The sequence below is a fragment of the Dipodomys spectabilis genome, unplaced genomic scaffold (genome assembly GCF_019054845.1).
Source record: "Dipodomys spectabilis isolate Male_0828 unplaced genomic scaffold, ASM1905484v1 ptg000095l, whole genome shotgun sequence".
Classification (NCBI taxonomy): domain Eukaryota; kingdom Metazoa; phylum Chordata; class Mammalia; order Rodentia; family Heteromyidae; genus Dipodomys; species Dipodomys spectabilis.
In genome coordinates, this window is record NW_024870772.1 from 28,363,654 (window position 1) to 28,381,393 (window position 17,740).

The 17,740-nt window shown below is 37.5% G+C and overlaps 1 protein-coding gene across 2 annotated transcripts in view; it reads right to left on the reverse strand.

The window, feature by feature from the left end:
* The window catches only part of Mtmr6 (myotubularin related protein 6), a 39,607-nt gene that overhangs the window by 18,942 nt on the left and 2,925 nt on the right, over positions 1 to 17,740 (reverse strand). For both annotated transcript variants that reach the window (XM_042685466.1, XM_042685465.1), the window contains exons 2-5: positions 6,698 to 6,814; positions 2,792 to 2,954; positions 1,292 to 1,449; positions 751 to 879 (exon numbers count right to left, since the gene is read on the reverse strand). In XM_042685466.1, coding sequence (XP_042541400.1) covers positions 751 to 879; positions 1,292 to 1,449; positions 2,792 to 2,954; positions 6,698 to 6,814 — 567 coding nt within the window. The remainder of the gene's footprint in view (positions 1 to 750; positions 880 to 1,291; positions 1,450 to 2,791; positions 2,955 to 6,697; positions 6,815 to 17,740) is intronic.

Below are 17,740 nucleotides of genomic sequence, written 5' to 3' on the forward strand. Positions count from 1 at the left end.
ACTATATAACTTGAGGGTAGAAATCAGAGGGGGGAAAATGTGGAAGAATGAATGAAGAGGTGACATTGACCAAAAAGCATTGTACTCATAACTGAACATATAGAATTATAATCCTTTTGTACAACTACTTAATAATAACCTGTAAAATTTTTAAAATTTAAAAAAGTAAGAGGTAATTAGCAGAACCTCCCCCTATGAAGAATATGTACATAGGGAATATTTAGCATGCAATAGCTTTTAGCCTATATTGTAAGTAGGCTAAAAAGACTAAGTTTTATTGCAATGAGTAATCCCTATACCTCCAATCCTGGAGGTGTAGATCAATTGTGGCACACTTTTTTATTATGTACAAAAAACTAGATTTGATCCCCAACAACACATACATACAAACATACATACACATACATACCACTAATAGTATCTCAGTATGAACATGCTTCCTTTCTACTGCTTTCATTGAAAACTTTCAATCTTAAGAGCTTTCTAATAAAATGGAAACCTTCAATGCCCTTGGTTGTCAAACTATCTGCTCTCCCACAGACAGACTACAAAGAGAAAAGAAAGAAAAACTTATCTGTTCACTAATTCAATTATTTTCCAGTCACTACTGAGAGGAAAAGGAATGATAAGGAAGATATAAAGTATGAACCTTCCTTTATTTCAGGGTAGTTTTATATTATAACTTCAAAAATGTAACTAAGTGAAAAGCCAGTGTATTTCTTTACAAAACTCCAAACAAAAGGTTCCTACCTTTTTGTCTTGATGATAGTAGGAAAGAACTGGGAATCTTCCCTTGCTCCGGAACTTGGAACTCCCAACAATTATTGGTTTGCTTGCTATCCAGGGTACATAAAGTTCCCTGGGGTAAGTTTCACAAATCTGCAAATAGCAAAACAAATAACTACTTGATTCACGGTTTAAAAATCATGAGATTTTAAAAAATTCCAAAACTTTAAAAACTCAAATGCAAGAACAGTTGTATATAGACAAATAGCACAATAAAGTATTGGAGGCATGGCTCGGGTGGTAGAGATTCAGCCAGCCAAAGAGTGAAAGCATCAGACTAAGAATTCATTCAAATTCCAGGCTTGAACAAAAAAAAAAAGAAAGGAAGGAAGGAAAGAAAAAGGAAAAAGAAAGAAATACCATAACATGGCTCTTTGTACAATTAGTATATAGTAGCTTAAAAAAATCTTAAGAAAAGCATGCTACAGTTCAGAGCACTTGCTACTATGACCCTTTCTCTCTGGTCCTAACATCTTCTGAGTTTCTCCCAAAGGCAGTAAGTTACCTTGTATTCTCTGTTGGCATCAGACAACTGCCAGTGTGAATTTGGCACTCCCATCCTCTTATATTCCTCAGCAAGGTCAATGAGGTGCCAACCTTGTAGCCGTTCTGAATCATTTTGTTTAGGATTATAAGAAAATGCATAGAGATCTTCATATTTTGCTACAGAATACAAAACACAAAACATTAATAATACACTATAAATAATACCTAATACACTACAAATAAAATTTTTTTCTTTAAAACCTTCAGAGAGATAATATGTGAACATTCTTTTTTTTTTGGGGGGGGGGGGGTCCGGTCGTGGGGCCTGACCTCTGGGCCTGGGCGCTGTCCCTCAGCTCTTCAGCTCAAGGCTAGCACTCTACCACTTGAGCCATAGTGCCACTTCCGGCTTTTTTCTTTTTGCTTATGTGGTGCTGAGGAATCGAACCCAGGGCCTCAGGCATGCAAGGCAAGCGCTCTACCACTGAGCCACCTTCCCAGCCCTATGTGAACATTCTTGAATTAAGTATTTTCTAAATTCTGTAATGCAAATGATTACATCAAAAAGGCATACACATGATTCATTTAATCTGAGATTTAATTCCAAAGTTAAGGTTAATAAAGAATACAATTAGACTTGTATGCTAAATTCTGTATTGAAATTTTTCTTTTCTTAAATGTTAACTAAAAAATATATTCTTCCTATATACCCCTTTCCCAACATGAGATATGAAACAAAAACTGATACTAAAGCAATAAACTAGAGCTGATAAGGAACAATGGCAATGTCCATGATCCCAGCATTTAGGAGGCTGAGACATAAGATTGCAAGTTCAAAGTCATTTTGGCTATACAGTGAGGCCCTATCTAAAAAAAATAAACAAAAAACTTAGAATTGCCAGGCGCCACTGGTTTATGCCTGTTACCCTAGCTACTGGGGAACTAAGATCTGCAGATCATGGTTTGAAGACAGCCCATGCAGTAAAGCCCATGAGACTCTTATCTCCAATTAACCACCAAAAAGCCAGAAGTGGAGCTGTGGCTCAAGTGATAGAATGATAGCCTTGAGCACAAAAGCTCGGATAGTACCAAGGCCCAGAGTTCAAGTCCCAAGACCACCACAAAACAAAAACAAAAACCACTTAGAACTCTAGAGATGGCATACAGTACATGCTCTGTGCTGAGAAAAGATAAGTGAACATAAACCTGTTCTTAGAAACCCACTATTGAAATGTGCAATTTGTTGTCAAGAAGCTTTAAAAATGTTAACATAAATCTATGGTTCCTTTGGTCTACTATAAATGATTTATTATCCTTACTATTACCCTTACTTTGGATACCTTTCTTACAATTTAGATCAGTAGTTTCTAATTATGTCTAGCCCATTTTGGGGAATGGAGAGTACACAAGAACTTGACTACCAGAATAACAAAGTATGAAATACTAATGAGATCTTAAAAGTGTCTTGGAAAACCCTTTACAAATTTAGCATGCATGTTTCAGGCCCTAAGTACCATACCTTGTTTTGACAGTTGCAGTAGAGAGTTATAGATATCGTGGCAATCTCTTTCCCTGGGAACAATGAAATGCACAGTCCTGAAATTCTTGCACTGAATCACAAGTGGGCATCCAGAAGTAGTCAAAGCAAGTTTCTCCACTGAGGCAATATGGTGATGTAATATCTACAGCATTAAAAAAAAATTAAGAAACCAATGCAGAAAGGACTTAAAATTTATTTTCTTTCAGAATACATAAATATTAAGAATGCCTTCCTCAAATAAAGTAAAAAATGTTATTTGGTGCACACTCATACTTAATATATCCAATAGCTTAATGTTTAAGCCAGAAATATGGGAGTCATCTGAGTGGATTAAAAAGTCCTACTATAAACTCAGTATCTTGATGGTATTTTAAATGTATGATTACCATTCTTACTGCTACCAATAATACTTTACTACTAAAAACGTCTTTGTCAGTTAGGTACCGTGGCTCAGGCCTATAATCCTAACTACTCGGAGGCAGAGATTGGGGGATTGTGATTTGAGACTAGTCCAGGCATAAAAGTTCACAAGACTCAACAAAGCTAGGCACATGGTAGAGACAATACGAGCCTATCATCTCAAACTAAGGAGGAAGCAAAATAGGTAGGCATAGTGGTATAAGCCTGTAATCCAAGCAACAAAAGGGAAGCAAATGCCAGTATCAAAGTCTAGGATGACTCAATAAAATGAAACACTAACTTAAAAATAATCATCATAAGGCTGGGAATGTGGCTTATGATAGAGTGCTTCCCTAGCATGCAAGAAGCCCTGAGTTTCATTCCTTTGTACCACATAAACAGAAAAAGCTGTAAGTGGTGCTCATATTAAAGGATTAATTCGCAGAATGGTTCTAATTGTAGTGCTCCTGCCTAACAAGTATGAGGCTCTGGATTCAAATCCCAATACTGACCCCAAAAAGTCTATTTTTCTCAATATTATTTTTTATTAATTTTGGAAAGGTGACATTAATCAAGATGCACTGTATTCATAAACATGTTGAATTACAACCCTTTATAAAACTACTTAAACATGGGGCTGGGAAGGTGGCTCAGTGGTAAAGCGCTTGCCTTGCATGCTTGAGGCCCTGGGTTCGATTCCTCAGCACCCATAAGCAAAAAAAAAAAAAAAAGCCGGAAGTGGTGCTGTGGCTCAAGTGGTAGAGCGCTCGCTAGCCTTGAGCTGAAGAGGTGAGGGGCAGCGCCCAGGCTCAGAGTTCAGGCCCACGACCGGACCCAAAATAAAAAACTACTTAAACACAGTAAGAGGAAAAGAAAAGGGAAAAAAAAAAAGGAAAAAAATTGTTGGGAAAAAAGTTGCTGGAAAAAAAAAAGGCTGGCTCATGCCTATAATCCTAGCTATTCAGAAAGGTGAGACCTGAGGATCACAGTTTAAAACCAGCCAGAACAAGAAAGTCCATGAGATGCTTATCTCCAATTAACCACAAGAAAACCAGAAGTGGTGCTGTGGCTCTATATGGTAGAGTGCTAGCCTTGAGCAAAAGAGCTCTGAGTTAAAAAAAAAATTCTGCCTGACACTGCTAAGATCTGAGGATCACAGTTTGAAGCCAGCCTGGGCAAACAGATCTGAGAGACTCATTTATCTCCAATTAACCAGCAAAGAGCCACAACTGGAGGCATAGCTAAAGTGGTAAAGCACCAGCCATGAGTAAGCTAAGTGGGAGCACAGGACCTTGAATCCAAGTTCCAATTATGTCTCTCTCTCTCTCTCTCTCTCTCTCTCACACACACACACACACACAATAAATTTAAATAAAATATACACAAAAATATAAAAAAGACAAGCCATACACTTAAATAATGACATACATATATGACAAAGTATTAAGATACAGAATTCTTATAAAATCAATAAAAAAATAGCATTGGGGAGGTAGCTCAGTGGTACAGCACTTGCCCAGCACGTGCAAGGTTCTGAGTACAATTATCTACACCACAAACACAAATCAATAAAAACAAGAGATAATAGAAAAAGAAAAGAAAACCCAATAACTGGACAGAAAGATAGAAGAACCAATAGAGACAGAAAGGAAAATGTCTTAGCCATCAGCAAGTTAACAACACAATTGTACAACCAAATACACAGACAAAAGTCTTTAAGTAGATAATGGCAATGTTGTAAAACATTGAGGTAAAACAATGTAAAATATCCTGAGGATAATTCCAAAACATCATTTAATATACATATTTAAACATATTATCCTTAAATGAATATGTAAGTATATTACAGCTGTATATAAGTATATAATTAACATTACATTATATACAAAATCAGTATATTATATATTACACTTATCCAAGACCTGTTACTCCCAGGCAAATATCTAAGATAAACTCTAAAACAGCTAGCTAGCTAGCTATACAAATAAAAGATGTTTACAGTATTAACTTTTCAACATCACGTGATTTAGAGGCACCAAAATGCCTACCCAGTCAGAAACCCAACTGTAACTTTTGGCTCTTCAAAACCTTCACTATTAATAACCTGCTGATGACTGGACGTAAGTAAACATTACTAATAAATCAGTGACTAATGCATATTTTATATTGCATACATTACAAGCAGTGAAAGGTAAGAATGACATCATTTTTACACTATGCAATTTCCTAAAGACAGGCATGAACTGTATCTTTTGCTGTTTTGATTTTTTGATTTTTGCTTTTGCCATACTAAGGGTTGACCCCAGGGCATTGACATGGCTATACCTGGCAAATGCCCTTCCATTTGAGCTACACCTCCAGCTCTTCGATAGTTTGTTTCAGAGACAGGGTATTCCCACTACCTTTACCCAGGCACTTGTGATCCTCCTACTTCTACCTGTAAGTACTAAGATTACAGACACACACAACCACATCCAGCCACTACTCAGTATTTGAAGTGGATACTCACAACACTTGAGCTCATACAATAACAATGGATGTGGTGACAAAATTATTACAGTAATACAGTATATAGTATACTATATGCAGCAATGATTTAATATCGCATGCTTACATTTCTCTATTATCTGTGCCTGTGTCAATTTTGATAAATTTTAACTATAATAGGTTTATATTTTATGGCAGTAAAAGACAAAATTACCTGCATACATTTAAGCATCCATGACAAACTTTTCATTGATTTATTTGATATTTGCATACTACTTATAACATTATTTTTTCAAAGTAACAAATCTCAAGAACAAAGTCAGCATATAAGTGGAACCATACAGATCAAATCCAGTCAGTATATTATTTGAGTCAACTATAGACTGTATTATACATACATTTTCATATATATTTATTTGTATAAATATGAAATGCTTGGCCTATCATATATATTGTAATCTTTATAGTAACAAAACCTCATAAACACTATAATTCTAATTCCATATAAAAATACTGAAATATACTAAATAATCGATTCAATCTGTTAATATATTTCAATTTTTAAAAACTAAAAGTTAACAAGCAGGTATTTTCAATTATTTGGAGGTAAAGAATCTGGTACCCTACAGAATTCCATATTACTCATACATCACTGATTATAGAACGAAGTTCTGGAGTGACTGAAAATATTTTTCTTGAGTATTATAGTTGTATACCTATAATCCGAGCACTCCAAAGGTAGAGGCAGGATAACTGCATGTTGGAAAGTGGCTGAGCAACACAGAGTTGGAGGCCAGCCTGAATTATATAATGAGATCCTGTCTCAAAAAAACTTTTTTTGTTTTGAAGTAAGTAACAATGATTAAGATTTCTGTTATATATGTATTTATATTGTTATATATATTATATTGTATATATTTGTATTTTGAACATATATATATTCAAAATAAACCAACAGTAGATCAGTCCATTTTTAGTACTATGGCAAACATTCCTTACCCAGGTTTCTTTTTGATGAGAGTCAATAAATAATAGATGTGTGGCTGTAAGATACAGTGTTCCCGTTAATGATTTGTTGCTGGTACTGAATCGGTCAAGTAATTTTACTTGTTCAACCTAAAAAAGAAAAAGATTTTTATTTTTCATTTCAAAAGCAGTACAAATAATAGTTCTTTTTTTTTTGGGGGGGGGGGGTCCGGTCCTGGGGCCTGAACTCTGGGCCTGAGCGCTGTCCCTCAGCTCTTCAGCTCAAGGCTCTACCACTTGAGCCACAGCGCCACTTCCGGCTTTTTTCTTTTTGCTTATGTGGTGCTGAGGAATCGAACCCAGGGCCTTGAGCATGCAAGGCGAGTGCTCTATCACTGAGCCACCTTCCCAGCCCCAAATAATAGTTCTTTTTAAAATCCCAGGATCCATATGCATCATTTTCAATTTTCTCTTCAGTTTGTGGTGAAATATAAGCCTTATTTAATGCTGAATGTTCAATTTAATCTACCTTTTGAGGGGACATGTATGTCACAAATAACATAGATATTCTCTCATTACAAAATGTAACCAATATGGAAGAAGGCTAGAAACATATCAACATTAACAGTAAGAAGAGCAAGAAAAAGTCATGAGTATGAATAAGCAAAAAGTTTTTGTATCCCTGAGTCCTTTATCTGAGGTTTAAAAAATCAAGGATCACAATTCTAAGCCAGGCAGGAAAGTCCCCAAGACTCCACATGCAAATTAACCAGCAAAAAGCTAGACTGAGCTGGGCGCTGGTGGCTCACGCCTCTAATCTTAGCTACTCAGGAGGCTGAGATCTGTGCTTCATGGTTCAAAGCCAGCCCGGACTTGGGTAGGAAAAGACTCTTTATCTCAAATAAACCACTCAGAAAACTGGAAGTGGTGCTGTGGCTCAAGTGGTAGAGTACTAGCCAACTTTAAAAAAATCTACTTATAGTTATAGCAGCAGGTCGTAAACAGTCTTTTAAATATTATAAACCTTCAAAACCAGAGAATTAACCATCTCATTGATTCTATTCTTTCCTCCCATATATATTTCCTTACATATTACTAAAAAAACAACAAAATATCCTCATTAAAAATTGTTTCCCCGGGGCTGGGAAGGTGGCTCAGTGGTAGAGCGCTTGCCTTGCATGCCTGAGGCCCTGAGTTCGATTCCTCAGCACCACATAAGCAAAAAGAAAAAAGCTGGAAGTGGCGCTGTGGCTCAAGTGGTAGAGTGCTAGCCTTGAGCTGAAGAGCTGAGGGACAGCGCTCAGGCCCAGAGTTCAGGCCCCACGACCGGACCCAAAAAAAAAAAAAAAAAAAAAAAAATTGTTTCCCCGAGGAAAAGTTAAGGAAAGAAAGGGTGACATTGTCCAAAACAGAAACGTACTCATGACCTGACGTACGAAATGGTTACCATTACAACACCATAATAACAATAAAAATCTATTTTAAAAAATCAATAAGACTGGTGAACGTCACTGTATATCCATTTGACAATCATCATTATAGCTAGTCAAAGAAAATTTAAAAGAATTCAATGCACAAAGGCACAACGCTTATGTGCTTCTGATCATACAAAATTGTATCTATCCAAATGAATTCCAGGAAATGGGAACAAGAGGTTTTCTCTCTGTTGACTTTCAGTTTCCTTTCTTTTTGTCTTATTTGTTCATTTATCTGTCTTTGGAAAGGTAAGGGGAAGCACAGAAATGGAGAGACAAAGAGTAAACAAATGCAGCAATGGTATTCACTAGACACCGTTAAAAATGGGTGGGCATGGGAGAGAAAAACTGGGAAGGAAGGTGTGACATTGTCCAAAAAGAAATGCTCTCTTTATCTGACTTTCTTAACTGTAACCCCTCTGTATATCACCTTTATGATAATAAAAAAAATTTTAGCCAGGCACTACAGTAGCTACTCAAAAGGCTGAGAGCTGAGGATTTCAGTTCAAAGCCAGCCTGGGCAGGAAAGTCTGTGAGACTCTTTATCTCCAATTAACCACCAGAAAACCAGAAGTGCACTGTGGCTCAAGTGGAAGAGTGCTCTCCTTGAGCTGAAGAGCTCAGGAACAGCACCCAGGCCCAGAGTTCAGGCCCTATGACCAACCAAAAAAAAATTTTTTTTAAGAATTTAATGTGGAACATTCTATGTGATGTAGTATGAAGTTTTAGAAATAGAATACAAAATTCTACACACACACACACACACACACACACACACACACACACACGATATATGGTCTTAAAATTTTTAAAAATAGGGGCTCAGTGGTACAGTGCTTGCCTTGCATGCATGAGGCCCTGAGTGATTCCTCAGTACCACATAAGCAGAAAAAGCCAGAAGTGGCGCTGTGGCTCAAGTGGTAGAGCTCTAGCCTAGAGCTGAAGAACTGAGGGACAGCACCCAGGCCCAGAGTTCAGGCCCCATGACTGGCAAAAGAATAATAATAAAAATAAATAAATGTATAGAGAAATAAATGTAGTGATTATCTTTCTGCAGTAAAATAGTTTTTTCTTATAATAACAAACACTGTTCACTAATTTTCTGTGATATTAGTGGAAAATAGATCATTGCTCATATGGAAAAAAATAATAAATCTTATTAAAACAAAAAATTGCCTCCAGGGGCTGGGAAGGTGGCTCAGTGGTAGAGCGCTTGCCTTGCATGCCTGAGGCCTGGGTTCGATTCCTCAGCACCACATAAGCAAAAAGAAAAAAGCCGGAAGTGGCGCTGTGGCTCAAGTGGTAGAACACTTGCCTTGAGCTGAAGAGCTCAGGGACGGCGCCCAAGCCCAGAGTTCAGGCCCCATGACCGGCAAAAATTTTAAAAAAAGAGAAAGAAAGACTGCATGGTTTCCCTTATTTGTGGTAGCTAGAATGTGACTATAAATCTATAAGTATATACACTAAGTGGTATGCAACTGATCGCAAATGAATTAAGTGAAGTATAATAGACTATCGAGAGCTCAAATAGTATTATCTTTTAGAAAGACTAGGTCAAAGCCCAACAAAATCAATACCAAGACATGGATACTTCCAAGAGGGGAGATGGGGCAAGGGGAGAGAGGAAAACAAATGAATGAGGAAAGTGGGGAGAATGCAGTAAAAAATTCATTGTATATACCACAAAACTAAGAAAAGCAAGAGAAGGGGTAGGTCAAAGGGGGTAAGGATGTTGAAGGGATGACACCAAAGATGCATTGTATTCATAAACTGTTTTGCTACTTGGCACCTCCTTTGTATAGCTACTTAAAGATCATTTAAAAATGACTTTTTAAAAATTTAGCTGGGCGTAAGTGGCCTGTAATATTAGCTTCTAAGGAGGTTGAGATCTGAGAATCACAATTTGAAGCTAGCTCAGACAGAAAAATCCATGAGATTCTTATTTCCAATTACCCAGAAAAAAGTCAAAAGTGGAGCTGTGGCTCAAGAGGGTAGAGTGCCAGACTTGAGAGGAAAAGCTAAGAGACAGCCCTTGATTTCTAGCCCAGACACACACACACACAAAAATTTATTTTTGATAAAAACTTGATTTGTAACATTCCAATGCTGAATTCACACTTTCCTCTGATACTAAGAAATAAAATTTAGTTAACTCTGTTCTAACAGTTAATCTGACATACAAAAAGTATCTGATCAGTATACTTTGATCTTTAAGAAAACAGTAGAGCTAAACATGGTGGTACATGTCTATAATCCCAGCATTTGGGAGGCTGAGGCAGAAGGATTATGAATTCAAGGCCAATTTATACAGTGAGACTCACTCATACATACACACACACACACACACACACACACACACACACAAAGTAAATTAAAGACGAATGGATCCAAAAAAATGTGGTACCTATATATAATGGAATTTTACACAGCCATTTTTACACAGCCATTAGAAATGATATGTCATTCACAGGGAAATGATGGTACTAGAATAAATCGTGTTAAGTGAAGTAAGCCAAGATCACAGAGACAAACCACATGATTTAAAATGCAATGGGCTATAACAAATTATACAGGATTCTAGACACTCACATACAGTGAGACCAAAAAGGACAGTCATAGGAGAAAATCACCAAGTTTTAATACACAAGTACCTATTCATGTGTATATAAAATAATATACATACTGAAATGAACTCCAAAGATAAAAAACGAAGGACCTTTTCTTAATTTGTCTTTTCGTTCTCTTATGACTCTGTATTCTTTACCTCATATGTGGTGTATACATGTGCATATCTGAGGGAAAGTGGGGGGAAGGCACAGAATCAGTGGGAAATGGATGAAAACGTGCAGTAGCAGAGCCTATTGGCTGCACTGGGCATTGATGAAAGTGAACCATGTGGCTTATGGGTGGAGATAGGAGGGGAGGAATGGGAGAGAATGAGAGAACAGATGATATTATGCAAAAGGAAGAAAATGTACTTATTACCTGACATATGTAAAGGTAACTCGGCTGTATATCCCCTCCAAAACATCAAAGTAATTTTTAAAAAGAGAGAAGTGGGAAAGAGGGAGGCAAGAAGGAAGAGGAAAAGAAAAAGAAAAAATAGGAAAGCTTCCCACAAGCCTGAATGCAGATTTTTCTTGGATGTCAACATTTATTTCAATGTTTCAAGGCTATTTATTCTTCACTGTGCCACACTGCAAACTGGACAGGTATAATCAAGAAGTGTTTATTCCTCTCCAGTTATGTTAGACTTGGTTAGAAAAGGCACTGAGCCAATGAAAACAATTTACCACCAACACAGTTTTCACCCACATTATTTCCTCAAGCAAGTAAAACCAAGTTTTAAGGACTCTACACCCACATTATTTCCTCAAGCAAGTAAAACCAACTTTTAAGGACTCTAATAGAAAGGAGAACTAGTGAACATGTATGGAAATATGGTAATCTAACATATCAGCACTACTTGGGCTAACAATTTGTGTCAACATTTTGTAGCACATTAAGTACCTAAGAAAATAATAAACTATAGTGGCAGCTAGTTTTTTTTTTTTTTGGGGGGGGGGTCCAGTCATGGGGCCTGAACTCTGGGTCTGGGCGCTGTCCCTCAGCTCTTCAGCTCAAGGCTAACACTCTACCACTTGAGCCACAGCGCCACTTCCCGCTTTTTTCTTTTTGCTTATGTGGTGCTGAGGAATGGAACCCAGAGTCTCATGCATGCAAGGCAAGCACTACCACTGAGCCACCTTCCCAGCCCCAGCAGCTAGTTTTAAAAGGAAGGGTTACTAACTAAATAGGAAGTTTGTTTTAAAGAAGATGGTAGCAGTGAAATCCTAGCTATTCAGAAGGCTGAGACCTAGAGGACTGTTGTTTAAAGTCCACATGGACCAAAAAGTCCAAGAGAATTTATTGCTAACTAGCAAAGAGCATGACTTGAGTAGTAAAACAAGCTAAGAGAACAGGATTGTCTTTAAGCCTCAGTACTCAGTACAGGCAATTTAAAAAAGAAAAAGTCCATGTGAAGTCTATTCTTTTTGTGTGTGTATGAAGTCTATTCTTACAGATAATAATTATTTCTCCAATTATAAGACTTGTAAGGCTTTACAAGACAAGCAAGAAGTACTGTGTACAAACAAAACTTGTATATGCCGACAATAATCATACTTTTCTTTTGTATTGGACTTTATCCTCCCTGCTCATCCCCTGGCTCACAATTTTTCTCAAGGGTCCATTCTTGATATGATAGGAATCTTACCTACTGTCATTTTAAACCTGCTCATTAGGGCTGGGAAGGTGGCTCAGTGGTAGAGCGCTTACCTTGCATGCATGAGGCCCTGGGTTCGATTCCTCAGCACCACATAAGCAAAAAGAAAAAAGCCGGTAAGTGACGCTGTGGCTCAAGTGGTAGAGTGCTAGCCTTGAGCTGAAGAGCTGAGGGACAGCGCCCAGGTCCAGAGTTCAGGCCCCAAGACTGGATCAAAAAAAAAAAAAAAAAACCTGCTTATTAGTGACTGTCAGAACTGCATGTACAACTGTGCCCTCTCCTGAGTCATAAATACATATTTATGACTATAATCTCTAACATAATACTAAGGACTTATTATCTGCTATTACTATGTTAAGTGGTTAACACACTTTATTTCTTTTCACTTTCACAACTCCTATGTGGAGTCACTATCCTCAGCTATCTAGTAGCAGCTAGTTAAGTAGGACAGCACAGTTTTACCCATGAGTGGTCTGAATGCTGAGCTGGAATTCTTTACCCAGAATTATACTGTCATCACTTGGACATCTTAAGAGCCATGTGAATTATACTAAAATAACTGATTTTTCCCTATCAGGCCTCACAAATAGAATCACAATTGTGAAATACTATTATCCCACCTTCAGTGAGTCATCTACACTGGAAATCTAGAAATTGCCTTCTCTCTTCTTAACCAATAATGCTCCATCCATCACTGTAACCAGTTTCATCACCTAAACATTTCAAAACTGGCTCCTCCCACCATTATGAAAGCAATGCCTATCAGAATGAAAGCATCTATTCATCTACACATCTATTCATGTGTCTAGTCTCTCCCACTAAAGCCTCTAACATATCTGAGGACAAGAACAGTCTCTTTTCTTTCTGAATCACTATTCTGATGGCCAGAACACTGTTTGACATAAATGTTCATCAGCCTAAGATGAATGTCCCATCATAGGGGAAAACCAGAAAGTGATAACAATTTACCAGTGGTAACCTTTTCTCTTGAAATCAGTTAAGGGATTTATTAGAGTTCTTTCATAACCCCATTATTCTCTTTCTTAGTTCTTTCAGCTATTTTCTTACACAGTGGATGAATTCTGAATGAACTGCAAACAAATAAAAAAAACTACTAGTAGAGAGCACAGTTAATATTCAGCTTGTCCAACTATTTTAGTAATACAAAGTTCTCTATAGAGGTTCTCTCTTGCCATCTTATCACCCAGTCTGGGAATCATTCTTCTAAATCTATAAATCTTCTAAATCTAATATTATATCATTCTTTCTGGCTTGGGCTATATCAAGATGTTCTCTATAAATTTGGGTTGACAATAATATTTCCCAGCACTCTGATTCCCCCTAGTATTAGATTCAAAATTATTTAAAATCCCTCTGTTAGATCTGTAGTTTGGATCAACTATATTTAGGATTCAAAGCCTAATTGGTCAAATGAATTTCCAAACCTTAGCAAAAGTCCTAGTCCCTAGCAGTTCCTCAACACCTCAAAGCCACTCAGTCATCTGAGAGGATGGGGACAAAGACTGTATTTAAGAAACTTAGTTGCTCTCATTCTTATGCAACTGTCAAGCTTTAATAGGGAATTAATCTGTCTTACTCTTAACTCAATTGAGCTAGCTTTCTTCTCTACCTTTAGTTGGTTTTGACAATATCTAAAGCCCCACCATGTCTAGTTCTCCACTTTTTAAAGAAATTGATTCACTTTAACCCTTTATAACTATTCTATGAATGCATGCATGCATGCATGCAAACACACACACACACACACACACACACACACACACACACACACACACACACATTCAACAGACACATACATAAGACAGTAATCCTGTAATCCGAGCTACTCAGGATGCTGAGTGAGATCTGAGGATCATGGTTCGAAGCCAGTCCAGGCAAGAAATTCCATGAGACTATTATCTCCAATTACCTAGCAAAAGGCCAGAAATGGAGTTGTGGCTGAAGTGGTAGAGCACTAGCCTTGAATTAAAAAAAAAAACCTCAAGAACAGCACCCAGTTCAAGCCCAAGGACTGGCACACACACAAAAAAAGAGCATGTACCTATATATCAGTATCAGGAAAGAGAGTTTACTCATTCACCAAATAAAAATTTACTGGCTTTGAATTCAAGACCAACCTATCTGGGTTTCATTTCCTCATCTAAATAATAATAATAACAATAACAACTACTACTACTACTTCCTCAAAGACCTGCAGTAAAGTTGGATAATAAATGACAAGTATTTTATCCTCATTTGCCTGATAAAGACAATAAAATGTACAAGTAAATGTTTGCAAAAATGACTATAGTTGTTAATCTGGTTGAGGGAGTTTGAGCTTTGCCATGTGGAGTTTATTCTAAGTGTTCAACAATTGGTAGAGGGAGGAATTCTGTTTCTCTAATACAACTTGCTAAAAGTAAGGGTTAACAAAATTGTCTTCATTAATAGGGATACACAGAAAACACAGAAATCTCAATAGAGGCAATTCAGCATTTATATCTCAATAAAGGAGGCACAGTACTTTATCTGATTAAAGAGAAACATGTAGTAAGGTAGAGAGTCTGTGCTTATAGATGAAGATATACAGATTTTTTGTTGTTGTTTTTTGGTTTGGGTTTTGGTTTTATCAGTCCTGGGGCTGGAACTCTAGGCCTGGACACTGTCCCTGAGTTCAGCTCAAGGCAAGTGCTCTATCACATGAGCCACAATGCCACTTCTGGTTTTCTGGTAGTTAATTGGAGGTAAGAGTCTCACAGACTTTCCTGCCCAGGCTGGATTTGAACCATGATCCTCAGATCTCAGCATCCTGAGTGGCTAAGATTAAAGGTGTGAGCCACCTGCACCAGCTACAAACAGGTTTTTAAGCATAATAGTCCATTACATATAGGATAGGGTTTTTAAGAGCATTCCAGTGTCAAATGGGAAAAAAACAAAAACAAAAATGCTGAGGTGGGTAGAGAGTAGCTTGGCTGGAAGGTAATGAAGTAATCTAGGGGTGATTAAAGAAACAATAAGGCCTAGAAGCCCATTTGAGGACAATCTTAAATAAAGCTGAGATTAAAAGGAAGAAAGAAAGAGTTTTGTCAATTTGGTTTAAAGATTTTATACTTGTCAAGACTGGCTGCAATGCTGGGACAGTGACTCAAACCTGTAATCCTTGCTACTTGGGAGTCTGCTATCTGAGGAATTGCCCTTCAAAGCCAGCCTTGGTAAATAACTTCAAGAGAGTGTCCAATTAACCAGCAAAAGTAGGAGTGTGTTTCAAGAGGTAGCCAGTCTTAAATGGAAAACACTAAGCCAGCCAGCATGTAGCCCTTTTCCTTTAAATCACTGGCATACAAATTTCAAACCAAAGACTTAAGCCAATTTTTTAAAGCAACTGTTTCATACTTCTTTATATGAAATACTTTACAGATTTGCTACAGGTTCTCCCCAAAGCATTTCCTAAAAATGTTTCAAGGCAGATGCTCATAAAGCAGTAACTATTCTAGGTCACTATCACTGAGGCACTATAAAAATAGGGCTAGAATTCTTAAAAGGACAAAAAGTAAATGGGAAAGGATTTGGGAAAGGAAAGAGTAACTGAAGGACAATAGGCATCAGTGGCTCACACCTGTAATTTTAGCTGAGATCTGAAGAACATGGTTCGAAGCTAGCCTGCCCCTGAAAGCAAAGACTTTAAAATAGTCTTGAAGGGTCTATAGTAACTTGTTCCTGTCCTCCATCTTTATTCTATTCTGCTCTTGTTCACTTACTCTGCTCCAGCTTTGTGTCTCGTTCACAGCTCCAAGTGACAGTCAAGAGCTGCACTGTTCATAAGTACAACTTAGTACTGGCTAATATTGGGCTGCTGCTTAGAAAAGAACATTTATTACTTTTCACATACAGCTGTCTAAAAGAAAATCACTAAACAGTCATACAGTATTAGAGTTAATTCTTGATCATACCACCTAAACTACATAGAGCTCAAAAATGTTAGTAAGCTGGCTAATTAACATTGGTGGCTCACGCTTGTAATCAAAGATAGTCCAGGCAGGAAAGTAGGTGATGAAACTCTCCAAACCATCACCAAAAAGCCAGAAATGAAGCTGTGGCTCAAGTGGAAGAATGCTAGCATTGAGCAAAAAAGCTAATGGACAGTGGCCAGGCTTGGGGTACAAGCACTAATTTGGAAATGTATTAATAAACAACAAAGTTGTTTTAAACAAGTAACTTAATAAACAACAAAAAGTTAATATAACTAAAGCAACAAATTTTTTCATTACAAATTAATTATGTTCAGGCTGGGAAGGTGGCTCAGTGGTAAAGCACTTGCCTTGCATGCATGAGGCCCTGGGTTCGATTCCTCAGCACCACATAAGCAAAAAGAAAAAAGCTGGAAGTGGCGCTGTGGCTCAAGTGGTAGAGCGTTAGTCTTGAGCTGAAGAGCTGAGGGACAGCGCCCAGGCCCAGAGTTCAGGTCCCACGACCAGACCCCCCCAAAAAACAAATTAATTATGTTCAGATAAAGGATATACATAATGGAAACAAAAAGTTGGCTATGAGCTGGGTGCCAGTGGCCTGTAATCTTGCTACTTAGGAGGCTGAGATCTGAGGGGGGGTCATAGTTTGAAGCCAGCCTAGGCAGGCAGGAAAGACAGTGAGACTCTTATTTCCAGTTAATCGCCCAAAAGCCAGAAGTGGAGTTATGGCTCAAGTGATAACAGTGCTAGCCTTGAGTGAAAAAGCTCAGGCCCTGAGTTCAAGCCCCAGGACCAGTACCATAAAAAAAGGCTATTTCAAATGACTCTTAAAAGAATAAGCTCTTTTCCAAACAGATTAATAATTTAAAAACTGTTAGTCCTTTCAGCAATTATCATAATGCATTCCAAGGTCTGTGTCTGGCTTGCTGTTGTACACCCCACTGTCTAGTCAGTCAGTGCCTGGCACCTAAGATATACCTAGCAGTTTAACTGTGGTTTATGTAAACTCATTTAACATTATTCCAAAAGGAGTGATACAATGCTAGAAAAACAGCACACAGTAATAAGAGTATATTTGAAAAGGAATTTTATTAGAAAATTTATCAGAAATCTCTAATTTTTAAAAAGTCAAAAAGACCTCAACTGCTGTGAAAAGATAAAGCTAAATGAGAATAACTTTAGGTAATTATTTACAAGGGTATACTAAAAGAAAAAAAACTACAACTATAAGAATAAAATAAAAAGCCAAGCACTGGTGGCTCATGCCTGTAATCCTAGCTACTCAGAAGGCTGAGATCTGAGGATTGTGGTTGGAAGCCAGGCCAGGCAGGAATGTCTCTAAGACTCTTATCTCCATTTAATCACAGAAATG